The 18,280-nt window shown below is 38.9% G+C and overlaps 1 protein-coding gene across 13 annotated transcripts in view; it reads left to right on the plus strand.

Moving 5' to 3' along the window:
• ubr4 (ubiquitin protein ligase E3 component n-recognin 4) overlaps nt 1-18,280 on the plus strand; it is a 55,983-nt gene that overhangs the window by 13,973 nt on the left and 23,730 nt on the right. For 7 of the 13 annotated variants that reach the window (XM_086278468.1, XM_086278472.1, XM_086278480.1 and 4 more), the window contains 36 exons: nt 34-203; nt 486-765; nt 1,056-1,188; nt 1,284-1,363; nt 2,582-2,710; nt 3,283-3,465; nt 3,671-3,793; nt 3,889-4,118; nt 4,846-4,964; nt 5,068-5,165; nt 5,296-5,453; nt 5,560-5,766; nt 5,940-6,041; nt 6,121-6,221; nt 6,348-6,735; nt 7,228-7,291; nt 7,843-8,034; nt 8,181-8,251; nt 8,980-9,172; nt 9,847-10,080; nt 10,202-10,372; nt 10,507-10,689; nt 11,037-11,195; nt 11,307-11,459; nt 11,631-11,858; nt 12,575-12,732; nt 12,834-13,008; nt 13,221-13,422; nt 13,749-13,912; nt 14,317-14,533; nt 14,733-14,949; nt 16,886-16,918; nt 17,188-17,251; nt 17,373-17,507; nt 17,638-17,812; nt 18,028-18,159. In XM_086278468.1, coding sequence (XP_086134594.1) covers nt 34-203; nt 486-765; nt 1,056-1,188; nt 1,284-1,363; nt 2,582-2,710; nt 3,283-3,465; nt 3,671-3,793; nt 3,889-4,118; nt 4,846-4,964; nt 5,068-5,165; nt 5,296-5,453; nt 5,560-5,766; nt 5,940-6,041; nt 6,121-6,221; nt 6,348-6,735; nt 7,228-7,291; nt 7,843-8,034; nt 8,181-8,251; nt 8,980-9,172; nt 9,847-10,080; nt 10,202-10,372; nt 10,507-10,689; nt 11,037-11,195; nt 11,307-11,459; nt 11,631-11,858; nt 12,575-12,732; nt 12,834-13,008; nt 13,221-13,422; nt 13,749-13,912; nt 14,317-14,533; nt 14,733-14,949; nt 16,886-16,918; nt 17,188-17,251; nt 17,373-17,507; nt 17,638-17,812; nt 18,028-18,159 — 5,821 coding nt within the window. The remainder of the gene's footprint in view (nt 1-33; nt 204-485; nt 766-1,055; nt 1,189-1,283; nt 1,364-2,581; nt 2,711-3,282; nt 3,466-3,670; nt 3,794-3,888; nt 4,119-4,845; nt 4,965-5,067; nt 5,166-5,295; nt 5,454-5,559; nt 5,767-5,939; nt 6,042-6,120; nt 6,222-6,347; nt 6,736-7,227; nt 7,292-7,842; nt 8,035-8,180; nt 8,252-8,979; nt 9,173-9,846; nt 10,081-10,201; nt 10,373-10,506; nt 10,690-11,036; nt 11,196-11,306; nt 11,460-11,630; nt 11,859-12,574; nt 12,733-12,833; nt 13,009-13,220; nt 13,423-13,748; nt 13,913-14,316; nt 14,534-14,732; nt 14,950-16,885; nt 16,919-17,187; nt 17,252-17,372; nt 17,508-17,637; nt 17,813-18,027; nt 18,160-18,280) is intronic. The other 6 variants (XM_086278475.1, XM_086278478.1, XM_086278479.1 and 3 more) reach the window with 3 other exon arrangements.

Here is an 18,280-nt window from a genome sequence, read left to right on the forward strand (position 1 = left end):
AATTCTCATATTGTTTCTCTTAACTATTTGCAGAGCACCCTTTTACAGCAATTAGGTGTTGCACCCTTTTCGGAGGGTCCATGGCCTCTGTACATTCACCCTCAATCATTATCAGTGCTCTCCAGACTTCTCCTCATATGGCAGCACAAAGCTACTCTGCAGGGAGAACCGGATGTTCCTGAGTGTATGAAAGTTTGGGAAAGGTAGAAAAATTCAGTTTTTCTTATCTGAATATTTATTATTATGATCAAATTGTTTAAATGCCTTGACGCTGCAATCGAACTTAGATAGTATGGTTGTTGGCATTTATGAAAAAAAATGGTGGTGGCTTGATGGGGGCGACTTGTATAAATATCCAATATTGTAGTCAATAACAATGGAATTATTGTTTGCAAAAACATCACAGTTGTAGTCTAGCTTAGTCTTCCATACATTTCTCTTTAATCTGGATTTTTTTTTCCCTTTTGCTGCCTGTACTTTCTCAGATTTTTGGGAACCTTAAAGCAACACGCCATCCAGGGTTCTATTCATGGCGAAGATGACCTTAATGTGGAACACCTCCAGCTGCTGCTGCTCCTTTTCCACAATCTGTCAGAGCGTGGTCGTCGATCAGTCCTCACCTTAGTCACACAGGCTATTACAGAGGTGGCACAGAGCAGAGACTCCCAGCTGAAAGCTGTGCCCCTCAATTTGGCCCGCCTGTTGCTGGTTTTTGACTACCTGCTGCGCCACTACTCCAAGGCTCCTTTATATCTTTTTGAACAGGTTAATGCTTTCTTTCAAATTGTTATTTATATGGTAAATTGAACAATAAAGCTTTTTCTTTTTTCTTTTCTTTGTTATTTGATTTCCATTCATTAGGTAAAATATCGTCCTGCAAGTGCATTAATCTGGGTTCAGAGTAACATAAAGATGTCATTATGATTGTAATATAAGGCTAGTTTAGTATAAAACATACCAAGTCCTATACCTAGTAAATTTTTGCTAAACATTCTAATAACACAGTATTGTGTTTGGGACTCAATAACAGTGTTTACTCTGTGTGCTATAAATAGGTGCAGTACAACCTTCTTACCCCACCATCTACTGGGGCAAGTTCTGTTCAGGAAGGTGGAAAACGCAGCAACATCCCACTTTACTATGGATTCAAAGAGGTGGAGGAGAACTGGGCTAAACACTGTTCGACAGGTAAACCCAAATATTTTTTTAACTAAATTTCAGTTTAATCTGTTTGTAGTATATGAAAATTGAATTTTATCTTTGATTAAATGCAACTGTTTTAGATTCCAATGTCCAGCCCAAGTTCTACTGCGTTCTGTCTCCTGAGGTGTCTGAAGATGATATCAGCAGACTAGATAGCAAGGTGAGGCATGGACTCTGTTTTATGTGGTCTTAAATGAATTTTTGACAATACAGTTTAAATGTGTCTTAAAACATGCTTTTTATTTTATTTTTTTGTATATAAATACTAGGGGTGCAACAATACTCGTATCGGTATTGAACCGTTCGATACAGTGCTTTCGGTTCAGTACGCATATGTATCGAACAATACAAAATTTTTTCTTTATTTTATCAACTTTTCTTCTGACGATGCTGTCTGTGTTGAGAACTCAGTGAATCTGCGTTCGACTACTCCTCCTAGGCTGCACTGTCGAGCGCAGATCCGCTGAGCACAGCGCAAGCTAGCAAGACAGCTAAGCTCGTTGCAACATGGCAACTGCCTCAACGCTAGCCGAATTTGAACCTCCCCCACCCTCATTCAGATCTGGCGTTTGGAACTAGTTTGGTTTTCATGTGAAGTATGACCCTGATGGTAAGCGCGTCATGGACAAAAGTAAAACAGTATGTCGGATGTGCCACGCAATGCTCAATTACATTGGTGGGAACTAGTGCGTGCGTTAGCTCGTTAACGTGTTGACGCCATCCAGCCCCACACACGGGGCGATCCGCGGTAACTCATTAATGGAGATTTGCCGCATTATGGCGTTAATGTCATTTTAACGAGATTAACGCTGACAGCACTAGTGGGAACACAATGAATTTGACTGCACATTTGCGCCGACATCATCCTAGTGCAAAGACAAGTGGAAGCAGACAAAAACAACAAGCACGCATGCTACAAACTTTACCCGAGTCATTTAGACAGCCGTTAGCACATGATTCTCCTTATGGGGACCTGATATGTTTAATATGCTGCTGAGAATATAGCCCAGAAGAAGCGTATAGTATAGCTTTTATTTTGGAAAGAGCCATTTGTAATAAACTCTCATTTCCAAAGATGAGTGATTTCTTGATCAGATCTTTTTTAATTATTTTGTTGTTTCTGCAACAGTAAATTTAAAAACTGTACTTTTGAGTTAAAATATATATTTATAATTTTAATAAATGACAAATTAAAAAGGCATGAACATCTTTTGCATCGAAAAAACATCGAACCGTGACACCAAAGTATCGAACCGAACCGTGAATTTTGTGTATCGTTGCACCGCTAGTAAATACCAGTATTTCTGTTTTTAATCACAATATTTTATCACAATATTAAAATTATTGCCATGCCTAACTGTTAAACATGTCCTCATAGGTCTTTCCAAAGCTTTTTAATGGAGCAGTGAAATATGATGAGCTGTATATATGGCTCATCTCACTCCTGGCTGCAGGCTCTCAGTTTGACACAGCAAGAAGACAAGAGAACAAGTCCATCACTCCTATGGTGAGAGCACCAAATGAAGAAATAGAACAGCTGAAATAAGCCCACTGAGCATATGGCTTTAGTGGTTTATCTAAAAGGCATTAAACACCCACGTGCTGCAGGGCTTGTGTTTTGGTGCGTCTTTCTGGTTAACTTAGAAATTGATCTGCAAACAGAAACGTGATATAAAAACCCTTTCTATAATGATGCAGTCCTTTTTCTAATTGTTCACTGCTACTGTTGACTTCAGTGACTGGTTTAGTTGGTTCAGGTGATAGAGGAAAATGCATATTACATTTTTGAAAATAGACCAATAAGAATAAAACAAAATAAACAAGAATAAGCCACATTGGAAATGTTTATCTGCAATTCTAGAGACAAAAAAAAAAGATAAACACATGCTAACAATATTGGCCAAAAACAAAGTTAATATCATCACTGCAGTAAGGCAGGACCTACAATAAATGTTATTCTAAACTGCTATATTGTTGTGTAAGTAATTTGAAGAGCTAAGCTTCAGTTTCTGAAACATTAGAGACTTGTATACATAATGATACTAGCTTAATGGCAGCAAACTGTTGGGCCCCATACAGGAGGCCTGCTCCCTTCAGTACTACTTCCTGATACTGTGGAGGATCCTTGGCGTTTTACCACCTTCCAAAGGCTTCATGGAGCAGCTAAAGACTGGCTGCAGTGACCCCAGTGAGAGCGACATCCTACACACACTGCGATGGTCATCACGTCTCCGCGTAGCTACGTATGTAAACTGGATCAAGGTCAGTTGATGCTTGAAAGTCCTACAAATGTATTATCAGTGTGATGGGTTTGTTGTTGTTGGTCAAACCTTAGAATAATGTACTTGATTAATTCATAGGGGGGGGGGTCTGGAAATTGTTTGCTTTTTCAGAAAAATTTATATTTTGTATTATTTCTGCAATTTCAAGTCTTTGATGGGTGTTTTTTGTGTGTCATCACTCACAGGAACACTTGGTAAAGCAAGGAATGAAAACAGACCAAGCTGCTTCTCTGGTTGAAGTGACTGCTGCTAAATGCAGCACTGTGAAATATGATGTGGAGCTAGCAGAAGAGTACATTGCCAGACAGGTAATGGTTACGACAGATACATTAGTAACTTGTGTTGGTGGTGTTCAGAGTTTTGAAATCAATTGACACCTCCTGACAACTTTATTTTGTTGCAGATTTCCACATTCTCAAGTGTAGACCCACATGTCATCCTACCACTTCATCAGTTGCCCTCTCTACAAGCCATCTATACGCTGGATGCAGTCATCTCTAAAATTCAGGTTTCTTTAGATGAGCATTTGTCCAAGGTTGCCATTGAGGCTGACACCCACAAATCCTCTGAGATCGCAAAAAATCTGCTGCCTGCCACACTACAGCTCACTGACATTTACTCAGCTTTCACAAGGTGAGAGGGTAATGTTGTTATAAGCTCTTGTTATATCTAGTAGACTGGAATGCAATAATGTGATTGAAATGCTTGATAGATCACATGATCATGTGGCCAATCACATGGCCAGTTCTTTGGTTACAGATACTCAAAATATTGACAAAATCCAGAGGTCATAGCTTTGGTGACTTAAGTTACATTTAAATTATTACTATTATTATTATTATTATTATTATTTTTAATTCCACCATATTCGTCAAAGCCAACATTTTGCAAAGCACACATCTACTACATGCACGCTACATAATTCTAGTATCCATATATCTGTTACTTTATATATCTTTTACAGTTTATCAGTATTCTAACACCACTGGCATGTGGATATTTAAATGTTGAATTTATTTAGAATTGACTGTAATTGCTAATGTAAGCTGTTTTTAAAGTTTAGTTTTAGTGAAAGCTTTAGTAAAAAAAACCCCCAAAAAACAAAACCCCTCCGTTACCTTCAGAATGCATGTGTGCTTCAATTTAAGGAATACAACTTAAGGAACCTTAAATATTCCTTCTTTAATTTATATATCATAACATGTTTTTAAATATTTCTAAATCCTTTGATAGTTTTTCTAATTATTTGTTTAGATTTGGAATGTAGCCTACTTCATGTCTAAGAAATAAGACTTGTGGATGATGTTCTTTATGACAACTCATCCTGATCTAATCATTAAACGAAACTTGTCTTGAACAGATCTTACCTATTAATGAACATCCCAGAGGAAGGGGAGAACAAACTGACCGATGCCAAGCTCCAAGGTTATGCTGCAGTTCTGGCCATAGGTTCCACCCGATGCAAGGCCAACATACTTGGTATCCAAATGAAATACTGAAAAATAATATTTTACAATGCAGTGAATATGATTACTTTAATAGCTTTTATGCAGTGGTCTAACAAGACTTTAAATTTCTACAGGTCATAATATTATGCAGAACTTGCCAACAGCTGTGCAGACAGTTTGTGAGTCTTGGAATGGTGTCCACACCACTGAATTTCCCAACATTGGCTCATGGGTATGTGGTTAAAGTTGGAAATTATTAAAACATTTGTTACACATGGCATAATTTTAAAAAACATTGAAGACTTGGCTTTTGCCTGTATTTTCCCACACCATAAATAACAAAACTGGTGGTATCTTTTCAGCGCAATGCATTTGCAAATGATACCATTCCATCAGAGAGCTACATCAGTGCCATCCAAGCAGCTCACCTGGGCACACTGAGTTGTCAGTCCTTGCCTCTGGCCTCTTCTCTTAAACACATCCTTCTCTCACTGGTTCGCCTGATTGGAGACCTCATTGTGTAAGTTAAAAAAACGTCTACTGATAAACTCTTTTGCATGCATAGTTTTTACTCACGAAAAACCTGTTATTGTCTTGTGAATAATGCTGCATTATTGTCTCTTCAGTACTGAGGAGCTGAACCCCTCACAGGTTGTGAGCACCCTGCTGCCTCTGCTCTTGGAGAGCAGCACGGAGAGTGTAGCTGAGATCAGCACCACTTCACTGGAGCGCATCCTTGGCCCATCAGAGTCTGAGGCCTTTCTAGCCCGCATCTACGAGCGTTTGGTGACCGGATGTTACAACATTATTGCCAATCACTCAGATCCCAACAGGTATTTTTAATATGTATCAGATTTCATTAACCTTTAATGAACCATGTTAAATATTAAAATTCAATCAAAACATTACTTTTTATGCTTTTTTTTGTTTGTTTGTTTGTTTGTTTTGTGGGCTGCTCTTCAACATTTATCTATCCCATTTTTTTTTTTTTTTTAATATTACTTAGTGGTTTGGATGAGTCCATCCTTGAGGAATGCCTTCAGTACCTTGAAAAACAACTTGAAAGCAGTCAGGTCCGAAAGGCAATGGAAGAATTCTTTTCATTCAGGTATTGTCTCTGCTGATGACACAATCTGGCTTCTCATTCATTCAGTCACCTCACATATTTTGGGTTTCTTCTTTTTCAGTGGTGAGCTTGTCCAAATTATGATGGCAACGGCCAATGAAAACCTGTCTCCAAAGTTTTGTAACAGAGTGCTGAAATTCTTCACCAAGCTTTTCCAGCTCAGTAAGTCTGTAATAATTTTAAAACTATACTGTCCAAGTTTGGTTATATTCAAGCTTTTCAAGGCAGAGCTCTTTGAGCTAAAGCTGGAGTAGATCCCTCTAAGTTTCATCATGCATTTTTCTCCAGCGGAGAAGAACCCAAACCCAAGCCTGTTAGGCCTGTGTGGCTCTTTGGCCCAGCTGGCCTGTGTGGAGCCCTCTCGTCTGCAGTCCTGGCTGACACGTATGACTGCTACCCCACCAAAGGACTCAGAACAACTGGAAATTGTGCAAGAAAACAGACAGCTTCTGCAGCTGCTAACCACTCATATTGTGCGTGACAATAGCCAGGTGGGCGAAGGAGTGTGCACTGTACTCCTCAGCACACTTATTCCCATGGCAACAGACATGCTGGCCAATGGTGATGGAACAGGTTTTCCTGAGCTCATGGTCATCATGGCCACACTTGCCAGTGCGGGACAGGGTGCAGGCCACCTCCAGCTGCACAGGGCAGCTATAGACTGGCTGACTAGATGGTAAGAAATTAATTTTACAGGCATGGAGATCTAAGTTTCAGTCGCATCACTAAAGAAATCTAAAGGGTGGAATTATATAGTTGCTACAGCCAAACTCGCTAGGAAGAAATGCTTGGTTTAAGCTCAATTTATACTTCTGCTACGAATCTATCCAGCAGCTATGACAGCAGCTACACCCTAGGGTGTGGCTTTATGTACACATCTCCACATGTCTGATTGGTTTTCCTGCTGATTGCAATGTCATCTTCTTTTTGTAACTGTATTTCTTTTTAATTATTTAAGCTTAAATCTGATGTTGTTCAATTTCCATTGGTAGGAGTATTCAAATAAATTTAGCTCAGTAGCACAGAAATCTGAGCCTCAAGTAGCATTTTGGCTGTGTTATTACATGTTATAGTGAAAGCTCTCTGTAGATTCAGTGTGGGAGTATAAATCTAGGTAGAAATTTAAATGGAGAACTTGTGACCTAAAAGCTTATTTTTTGTTTTGCAGCAAAAAGTATTTAACACAGAAGAATGTCGTGGAAAAAGTGAGCACAAACTTGTCTCATGGAAAGGTGGGTTTTTCACACACTGAAGTGAATTTTGGACATTTCCACAGAATGAGATTTTAATTATGCCACACTTGTTGTAGACCTATGATCAGCCTTGTTATTTGAGAATAATATCGTCACCTCTCTAAAGGTTAAAGACCTTACGTATTCTTTGTTTTGGGAGTGTATTGCAATCTGTGGACTTTCTCTGTGGAAAAAGAAAGGATGTCCTTCTTTGTCACATTTTATATTAAGAAAATGTAAAATCTCTTCAAGGTTAAAATCAAGTGTAAATCATACTATTCTGATTTGATTATGAATTTACTACCACATAGTTGTACATCATGTCCTCTGGTTGTCTGTGTGCTTCTCATACCCCATATTGGACAATCAGAATGAATGATAATGAAACTGGCTTTAGGCAATTAAAGGAAAACACTGTAAAAGTACCAATTTGCCAAAGTATTTTTCTGTGATATATTACATTTTGAAAAATGGCCCAAAATGTGTCCCCTGCAGTTCAGATATTAACATATCTAAATATCAACTGATATGCACTTCTTCTTTGATTTCAGCATGCCAGCATGCTGGAATGCTCATGTCACATCATCTCCTATCTAGCTGATGTGATGAACGCTTTGCGTCAAAGCAGCGGTCAAGGCAACTCAGCAGTGCTGATGGAGGGAGAGGAAAAGGCCATGGAAGTAGACTCAGACTGGGTGGAGGAACTTGTAGTAGAGGAGGATGATTCCCAGGCAGAGGACTCTGTAAGAAGTTGTTCTTTTATTCTCGTCTGTCTCTGTGTGTATGGACTTACAGACATACATCAGTGCTGTTTTTGGGCTTAGCTTTTATCTCTGTCAGTTTGCTATATGAAACAATCCTTTTTAACATGTATGTCATTGTTTGACAGGATGAAGACTCACTTTGCAACAAACTTTGCACTTTTACCATCACTCAGAAGGAATTCATGAACCAGCACTGGTAAAGAAAAGTTTGTTTATTGTGATTTTGTTCTAATCTTAAGTGCAGCCTTTGGTTCCAAATACATCCGCATTACACCTAAAAATGGATTTGTCATACAGTACACGTTTGATTATTTCATTTGTTATTATTCATTTTTTACTAAGAATAAACAAAAAACAGAAACTCATATATTTAGTAGATTGCCTTTATGAATCAGAAAAGCTGATGGTGTTTCTCGAATCTGTGGAAACGGGAGGACTCCACACTGCTGAATTACGATGGAAGACAAAATTGCATACATTTGTAACATTTGTAATGTAATTAGTGTTATGTACCTGGAAAAAGTAACAGTGTGTTAGCAACATGTAATATTTTCTATGTGAATTTTTATTTGTTTTTTGACTTGCTGTGAATATTTAAGGATACAGAGGGCAGCTATAAAAGGTTAAAAATGCCTTAATTCATCTAGAGCCTCTGTGGTGTGTAAATCTAACCGGGCAGCAACATATTTAAAGCTTGTCTGAGCTGAGTTAATCTTCTGGAAAATAATCTCCTTGGTTAGCTCTGGAATATGAGTAATTTTTAATTAATTTATCTGGGAATATTTAGGTGGTAGCATGATCAAATAGCCTTCTCTTGTGATATATCCATTTAGACATGGAGAAATACAGTGTCATTCTTTAGTTTCTCACATGATGTGATGTGCCATGCTATATATAGTATTGCCTATACTTTTCATTCTGCAGGTACCACTGTCACACCTGTAAGATGGTGGATGGGGTAGGTGTGTGCACAGTGTGCGCCAAGGTCTGTCACAAAGACCATGAGATCTCCTATGCCAAATATGGCTCTTTCTTCTGTGACTGCGGTGCCAAAGAGGATGGCAGCTGCCAGGTGAGACCGAATACCTCAGGTCATCATGGGAAGAGAACAACAGCGGTAACTTTAGCTTGCAAGTCATTCCCCCATTGACCTCCATCCAGTCATTTCATTTGATTAGGGTTATAGCTAGCCCACACATTTGGCCAGAAAATGAGCAAAATCATGTTAGGAATGTCTTTTTGTCAACTTTTTGTGTACTGAACAGGTCAGCTTCCCTAGTTAATCTTAAAGTCCGTGTAAAGAGATAATTCAAGGTTTACTTTGTATAAATATAAAAGTCTTTGAACCATCTTTTACTGAATTTTGTAGGTGTCGTATAATATTTTTTATCTGTGTGGTTTATAAAATATTTTTTATGATGTGACAAACATGTTTGTAACCACTTTACACGGACTTTAACAAATTTTTTTAATTTTTTTATGTGCATGTGATGAGCAAGCCATCAATTACATCTTACCTTTAGTTTACGGCGTAATAAGTACGATAGGCTTTTAGCTTTTTTGTTTTGTTTTGTTAATGCGATGTTTTCCTCACTATCAGTGTTGTGATAACATTTGCTCATAACAGTTTGGTTCACTTTTTTATAAATGTTTGTTCCACTTCTGCACTTATACGTATTATCGGTTGACATTTACAATGCATAAAGGGGAGCATAAAGAATCATTTAAGTATACATTTATATTAATATCAACTTTCTCCACTTCTTACTTTGTGTGTTGCATCATTCACAGGCCCTGGTCAAACGCAGTCCCAGCAGCGGCATGGGCTCTACTCTTAAAGAGTCTTCAGCTTTCCAGAGTGAGCTGCGTATTCCTGAGAGTGCTATTCGCCACCAAAATTCCTCACCGTCTGACAAGGGCAAGGTCACCATCTGTGATGGCAAATCCAGTGATGAAGACAGACCTAAGAAGAGCAGCGTGTGCAAGAGCATTGAAGGCTGTCAAGAAGAGCTGCTAGCACAAGTGGTTAGAGAGAACATATTAATTTATTTTTATCTGTCATCTCCTAAAACCGTTAAGAGTTCTTCTTTTTTATGTGAAAAGATGTTGTGAGACTTATGTTTTTGCCCCTCTTTTATCATGCTAGATGGGGTCATCTACTGCTGCAGTCATACTGGAAATGCTCATGTTTCTCATGGAAGCTATCCAGACCAACTTCCAGCAAGCATCAGCAGTGGGAAGCAGCAGCCGGGCACAGCAAGCCCTCAATGAACTGCATACTCAGGACAAAATTGTGGAGATGACGGACCAGTTAATGGTATCATGACCCAAATAGATTGCCTGTTCCAGTAAAACACTTAATTCATTGATAAGTTATTAAAACTTAATTAAAATAGAATTCTATTATTTACCTGCTGCATTTCATTGTTAACGGCTACTTTTTCCCTTCAGGTCCCCACACTTGGCTCCCAGGAAGGAGCTTTTGAGAATGTGCGAATGAACTACAGCGGTGACCAGGGGCAAACTATACGCCAGCTCATCAGTGCACATGTCCTGCGCCGTGTTGCCATGTGTGTTCTGTCTTCCCCCCATGGACGGCGTCAGCACCTGGCAGTCAGCCATGAAAAGGGGAAGGTAAACTAAACAATTTAAGTTCCTTTGTCCAATTAGAAGGGCTTTCATTGAATTCTTATTTAAAATATATGCATTGTTATTGATTCAGACTTGCCTGTGAAACGGAGCATCATGACAAGGAAAAAAATCTACACTCAAATGAATAATAGAATAAAAAACATTCCTCTTTCTATGTTATTATGTTTTTGTGTTTTTTCTCTTTGACTTTTTTCTTTAAGTTTTCTTTAAGTTGTTTGGTATGTTATCAAGATACTTTGCAAACTATGAAATAAGAACAGATAGGGAAATCTGTGTTTTCACTGTTAAAATGTCTCAACCTGACTTTTTCTCCATTTCCTATCTGGCAGATAACAGTCCTTCAGCTGTCTACTCTCCTGAAACAAGCTGACTCAAGCAAAAGGAAGTTGACACTGACCCGTTTGGCTTCAGCCCCAGTCCCATTCACTGTCCTTAGTCTTACAGGAAATCCCTGTAATGAAGACTACCTGGCTGTGTGTGGCCTTAAGGTCAGAAACGAGCTGCTTCTTGTAAAACAACTTGTAGAGTCAAAAGAACAGTTGCTGTAGGAATTCGTTAAATTTAACTATCTTGTTTTTTTTCCTTTCATCTCTTCCCAGGACTGCCATGTACTAACTTTCAGCAGCACAGGTTCTGTGTCTGACCACCTGGTGTTGCATCCACAACTGGCCACTGGCAACTTTATCATCAAAGCTATCTGGTTACCAGGCTCACAGACTGAACTTGCCATCATCACTGCTGACTTTGTCAAGGTATATATTAAAATAATAAACATATTTTGCACTTAAAGCAACATAATTGATTTTGTTTCTGCAATTTCTTTATGAAAACAACCATAGATACTATACATATACCTTTCTGCCCTAGGAAAACAAAAGATTGCTTAATACTGCCTTTTAATGCTTGTTCCCTTTGGAAAACAGATCTATGACTTGTCAGTGGATGCCCTGAGTCCAATGTACTATTTCCTGCTCCCAAGTTCCAAGATTCGTGATGCTACATTCCTTTTCAATGAAGAGGGGAAGAACATTATTGTCATCATGTCATCAGCAGGTTACATGTACACCCAGGTCATGGATGAATCTAGCAGTGCTCAGCATGGCCCTTTTTATGTTACAAATGTATTGGAGATAACCCACGAAGACTTGAAGGTAACTAGGATTTGACATGAGTTGATGTTGTGACAAGGTTGCTGTCTTAATGGTCTCCAACAGGGGTGTCAAATGTACGACCTTCGGGCCACATTCGGCCCACAATACAATTATATCTGGCCTGCAAGGTATTTTCATACGTCAGTTATTAATGGCTCGTCAGCATGGGGGAGCTAAATCTTCAGCCCTGCTGAGAATCCATGCAAGCAGGGGTGGGACTTTATTTTGATGGGCACACCATGCTGCTAATCACATGCAAAGACAGACTGCGACCTCTGTAACTTTGTGAAAAATAGAAATGTTTCTGTTTTTCACCTTCTGCTATAGAATTATCAGGGGTGGGGGCTACAGGCTAATTAAAGGCTAACTACAGGCTAATTAAAGGCTAACTACAGGCTAATTTTGTAACTTCTTTACACTGACCAATTTCGTTGTACTCTGTACAATGACAATAAAGGCTATTCTACTCTATTCTAAAAAGGGGAGTTTCACTGGTCCGGCCTGCTTAAAGTCAAAGTGGGCTGCATGTGGCCCACGATGTAAAATGAGTTTGACACCCCTGGTCTACAGTATTTCTGTCATACTTTCCAGCTCTCATTTCTTTTGGGGGAATGTTTGGTTGATGTGTACATCATACCTTTATTCAGTGTTCAGGTGTTTTTGAAACTACATTAAAGAAAGCAGTTTTGAGGTAAATTCTTTCTTTGTAAACACAGGATAGCAATGGACAGGTAGCTGGCGGTGGTGTTTCTGTCTATTACTCCCATGTCCTTCAGATGCTTTTCTTCAGCTACAGCCAGGGGAAGTCATTCGCTGCCACAGTGAGCCGCAGCACAACTGATGTGCAGAGGCTCTTTGCCATCAATGTGAAAGGGTAACACAATAAAATAGTCTGTAAAACCCTATCAAATATAATCGTAACTGGAAAAGAAAATTATGAACAGAAATATTTTTTTTCCCATTTTGTCTTTAAAGCTCCAATGGTGGCAGCAGTAAGATGTCTCCTGCACTGTGCCAGTGGTCTGAGGTCATGAACCATCCAGGCCTTGTGTGCTGTGTGCAACAGACAACAGGCATACCTCTGGTTATCATGGTCAAACCTGACACCTTCCTCATCCAAGAGATTAAAACCCTGCCAGCCAAAGCTAAGGTAAATACCATTTACTATTGTGACATGAAACTGGTTAGGATACCATGAAAACAGTAATTGGAGGAAAAAAAGGAAATTCCATTTTGGAGTACAGAACTGTATAAACACAAAGCTTTTCCGGTTGTCTTGTTTACTAAGCGAAGTTATTTCCCATGAGTTTACCTAATTTTACTGTTTTCTAAGGTTAACATTTATTTGTCGGTTTCTGTCAGATTCAAGATATGGTAGCTATCCGACACACTGCCAGTAATGAGCAGCAGCGCACTACCATGATTCTTCTATGTGAGGATGGCAGCTTGCGAATCTACATGGCAAATGTGGACAACACCTCCTACTGGCTCCAGCCCTCATTGCAGCCCAGCTGTGGCATAAGCATCATGAAGCCAGTCCGCAAGCGCAAGGCCGCTGCTGCCAGTAAGTTTGTGGACAAGGGTTATTTTGTAAATGCCAGTTATGTATGATGAATGAACAGCTTGTACTAACCTGTTTATTGCTTACTTAATATTTGCTGATATGTTACTGATGACACAGATTTGTAACCTTTTCCATAAATGCCCGTATGTTTTCTGATTTAAGTTTGCTTATTTTAAATTTTTCTTAAAATTCAAAGTGTAATTCATTCACATTTTCAGATCATGTTTCTTGTGTTCATTCTCCATGTAGCCAGACATACACAATAATAAAAGCAACTAATCTAAAATTTTGGGGAGCTAATTTGAATGTAATGATTTTACTTTAAGCCACCCGGACTTCCAGTCAGGTGACATTCCCAGTGGATTTCTTTGAACACAACCAGCAACTGACAGAGGTGGAGTTTGGGGGTAATGACTTGCTGCAGGTCTACAACGGACAGCAGATCAAACACAGGCTCAACTCCACAGGGATGTATGTGGCCAACACAAAGGTAGAGGCATTGTACCTTAATGTTCTGTGTTAGAAAAGGTGTAAAAACATTGCTCTGCTTCTCTCTTGTAATGCAGGTTATTGCTGCGTCAGCAGTGCTTGAGTTGATAACCATGGTGCAGCAGAGGGATCTTTGTTAATTAAATTTTATGTAAATGTAGTTTAATGTTATCTGCCATCACTTGTGTTGAGACTTTGCTGTCTTTGCCATCTACATTTGTGCAGTTTACTATACCAGAGTACATTAGTATATGTCCAGTCTAAATCCAAGTGACCCTGCTTTAAATAAAAACAGTGAAGACACCTATTCTAAACATGTTTTTCAGCTGTAGTCAAGAAAAAAAGATGTAAAATAACAAATGTCATGTTTCTTTTTGCTTTCCTTTCTCTTTTCCTTCATCCTAGCCTGGAGGGTTCACTGTAGAGGCAGTAAACAACAACAGTTCAATGGTGATGACAGGTATGCGGGTTCAGGTGGGCACCCAGGCCATTGAAAGGGCTCCTTCTTATGTGGAGGTCTTTGGACGCACCATGCAGATAAATCTGACAAGAGCTCGCTGGTTTGACTTCCCCTTCACGAGAGAGGAGGCCCTGCAGGCTGACAAGAAGCTGTCTATATTTAGTAAGATCAAGACTGTGCAGTGGTTATACGTTTTTTTTTTTTTTTACTACTTAATGGTTTTTCTTGTTGCCTGTATTGATATTCCAATACACGTGTTTAAATAATTTGCGCTGACCTGTTCATATTATTTGGTCATATGGTCATATGCTTCAGTCTGTTTAGATAGATCTTCTAATACACTGTCTTGCTAATTTTTAAGTTGGAGCATCTGTTGACCCAGCTGGAGTCACCATGCTTGATTCAATTAAGATCTATGGAAAAACCAAGGAGCAGTTTGGCTGGCCTGAGGATCCACCAGAAGACTTCTCATCTGCCTCAGTTAACAATGTCTGCAGTCCCAGCCTCAACCAGGGCAATGGGACCTCTGATGGAGACATAGCCACCCCAACAACAACTAATGGCACTGTATTAGAGAGGTATGAGCTTTTCAATTTGGGCTGCGAAAAGGTCAACCCAAGTTGTTGGCATTCATTTTTTATCCCCAGGGTTGAATAAACCACTCCTAATGAACTGATGAGCAAGTTGACCATCATCTATTAAGTACCTTTTAGAGATGGCACGATACCACTTTTTTATGTCCGATACCGATATCATAAATTTGGATATCTGCCGATACCGATATGAATCCGATATAGTGTTTTTTAATCAACAAAACTGTTTTTTTAAATATCTTGCTGCATTTTGTATAAGTTCATACTCAAGTTTAAAACAACAACTACACTAAAGCTATTCTGTTATACCTATATGCAAAAAAAAATATTTCATAGTTCAGCAATACTGATCAATCTAATAAACTCAAACCTACACCATCCTCCCTATTCTGGTATTTTAAAGAGTGCTTAGCGTAAATATTAAGCAACCTTACTAATAGGGTTCCAACTCCCAGCAACAAAATAAATAAATAAAAAATAGGGAACCACCCTCCACCTCATGATGCTTAATCGACGTAATCAACCTTAATTTGATGCAGTGTGAAAAAAAAAAATGCACAGAAATGAATTGTTTTTCAAGAAATATTAAATAGATTCAACATCTTTCTTCAACAAAATTGCAGACTGCACAGATGGTACCTTCCCAAAGGAAAAAGTACTATAGCTTACTAGGGTATATATATTAGACTTAATAGTTACTATATACAGTAATTGACTTCTATTCATTTTACATCAAATTAAAACTTTGGGTGTCAGATAATTATTTATTAAAAGCTAGACATTTTAAATGAGAATAAGAAAGAAAAGTATGTCTTTGTGCCCCCTTTTCCCTGTTAATGCCCTATCGGCCCCCCTGGCTAAACTTTGCTAGATCCGCCCCTGCACAGTTACCAGCCGTCAGCTACGTAGAAAAAGATCCTCGAGTAGAAAGTAATATTAAATAAATTCTAACAACAGCTTATCAAGCTTAAACGTGCTGCTGTTGTTCAGCCGCTGGTTTCCTCTTTCTGGTGCAAAGTGGGCCAAAAACAAACAAGAGAGACGTACTCGCGACAGAAAAGCCAACCAGCTGATCATTAAGCAGTTTCATGATTGAAGTAGCAGCAAGAAGAGGCAGTCGCTTGTTAAGCTTAATGCAGGAATGCTTTACATTCAGAGATGGACTTACACACTTGCTTTACTTCTCTCGGGGATAACTTTGTCGGAGATGAAATGCCGGGTTGCTAGCGAAGCTCCACATGCTATCCAGACCACCGACAGGTCCCGCATGTCACAGCCGCTCTATCACGTGATGCATACTGCTCCGACGTGCTAACATTCTGAGGCGAGTTACGGCGTGTTGCAAGTTTTGTGAGATGCTTTCGTGATATTTAATGGATCGGATTACATTTTTTATTTTTCTCCGATATCCGATTCAGTAATTTAGGTCAGTATCGGACCGATACGTAATATCGGATCGGTCCATCTCTAGTACCTTTATATAAAACCTCTCGGTAGATTTGTTGGGTTCAGTGTTTCATCATAACTGTTTTTTGGTCCATTCACTTGACAACGAAATGTTTTCTAAAACATTGTTTTATCTACATTTCCTCAGTTTTGTGTGAAGATGTATATTTTGTGAAAAGCGCAATACATATATTACCATAGATGTGATGTTTTTTAAAAATTATTTTAACTCGTACTACATTTTATAAGCATGTATTGAATACAGCTGTGTAGTATGGGTTGTTGGACACAATCCTGAAATTTGAGCAGTAGCAGTGAGCTCTCTTTAGTGTGTTTTAGTGCATGGCTCTTGTGATCATCTTTTCTTGCATGTGTCTTTTGTTCAACTGAATCATTTATTTCCACTTGTTTCTTTCCGTGATCCTCACACTTATTTTTGTTCTTTTTCTTTTGCTCCCAAAATTACAATAAAAAGTTGTGAAACTGAGTCCTTATCAACATTGGACCGGTTAGTAACTGCCTTTTCTCTGCTTGTTTGTATGGTTTTGTGCATGTGTGCCAGCTTGTTTGTCTTTGCCTGCAACCGAACATGCCATGCACCATTTCCACACCTGTGCAGCAACAGAAACATTTTTCCCCTGACATTTATTCTTGCACTCAATTTTGTTTGGCGTTTAGAGTAGCAGCAGAATAATAGTGCTTTTTCCCCCTGTATGATTGGTTATTTAAAGAATAATTCACAGGAGATGCAGAATTGATGTTCTTTCTCGATTTCAGGTTGGTGGTCAGCTCCCTTGAAGCTTTGGAAAGCTGTTTTGCAGTTGGTTCATCCAGTGAAAAGGTAAACCTGTGAAGACTTTATTTTTTTATTGACTTTTAAAAGCATAATTCTGTATAAATGAATCCCTGTTATCTACATGCTTGTGTTCAGGATGCATTTTTAATTCATGTCAACTCTATAGGAGAAAAACAAGGCTGCAGCACTGGAGTTGGCAACTTTACTTCTGTCGATGCCAACACCTGTAGGTGTGCAGCAGCAGACAAAGGGGCTTCTTGCCAGTCTGCACACAAGCCGTACTGCCTACCACAATCACAAGGTAATAAAAGAGGCCAAATTCATACAATGTTTAGCTCATTATAATCTGAAAAATGTTGTATTGATTTTCATTAACAGCCAAACACCTTAATACTCTCGCGAACCACTATCCCTCCCTCTGTTCTCCTCAGGACCAGTCCTTGCTGAGCAATGCTGTGCAGTGTCTGAATAGTTGCAGCCGGGAAGGGAAAGAGCTAGACCCTGATGTCTTCCAAAGACTTGTAATCACTGCCCGCTCCATTGCGATCATGAGACCCAACAACTTGGTGCATTTCACAGAAACAAAATCATTGCACCATGACTCGGGTAAGAAGCTTTTCTTGTTATGAAGAATGTTGGCATAGAATAGAATGTTTTATATGTATTCTTGTGTGAGCATATAACAAATAAACTTGATTTTTGTCATTTGGAGTCAAAGTCAGAAAAAGATACTTTTTACTTTTCACTTACAATGAAACAGCTTGGAAGTTAACTGACTTATAATTCTCACACTTACTGGTGTTCTTCTCTTACTAACTCAGAGGTGACAGAGGATGGACAAAAGCATGTGGATAGTGAGAACTGTAATTTTATTGCACAACTGATGAATAACTTCTGGAAACTTCATGCCCTAAAACCAAAGAATGCCTTTCTTGCTCCTGCTTGCTTGCCTGGTAAGTTCTACCCTGTGGGTCCCCAACATTTTGCAAGAACATTTATTGTTAAATGTATATGCATTTATACATATGTGTTGTGAGTAATGTTGATTCACTTAAATCTTATGTAAACAATTTA

This window comes from Aulonocara sp. 'chitande type north' Nkhata Bay, linkage group LG20, assembly GCF_057382095.1.
Source record: "Aulonocara sp. 'chitande type north' Nkhata Bay isolate Kocher_YH1m ecotype deep benthic linkage group LG20, A_spYH_male_GT1.1, whole genome shotgun sequence".
Classification (NCBI taxonomy): domain Eukaryota; kingdom Metazoa; phylum Chordata; class Actinopteri; order Cichliformes; family Cichlidae; genus Aulonocara; species Aulonocara sp. 'chitande type north' Nkhata Bay.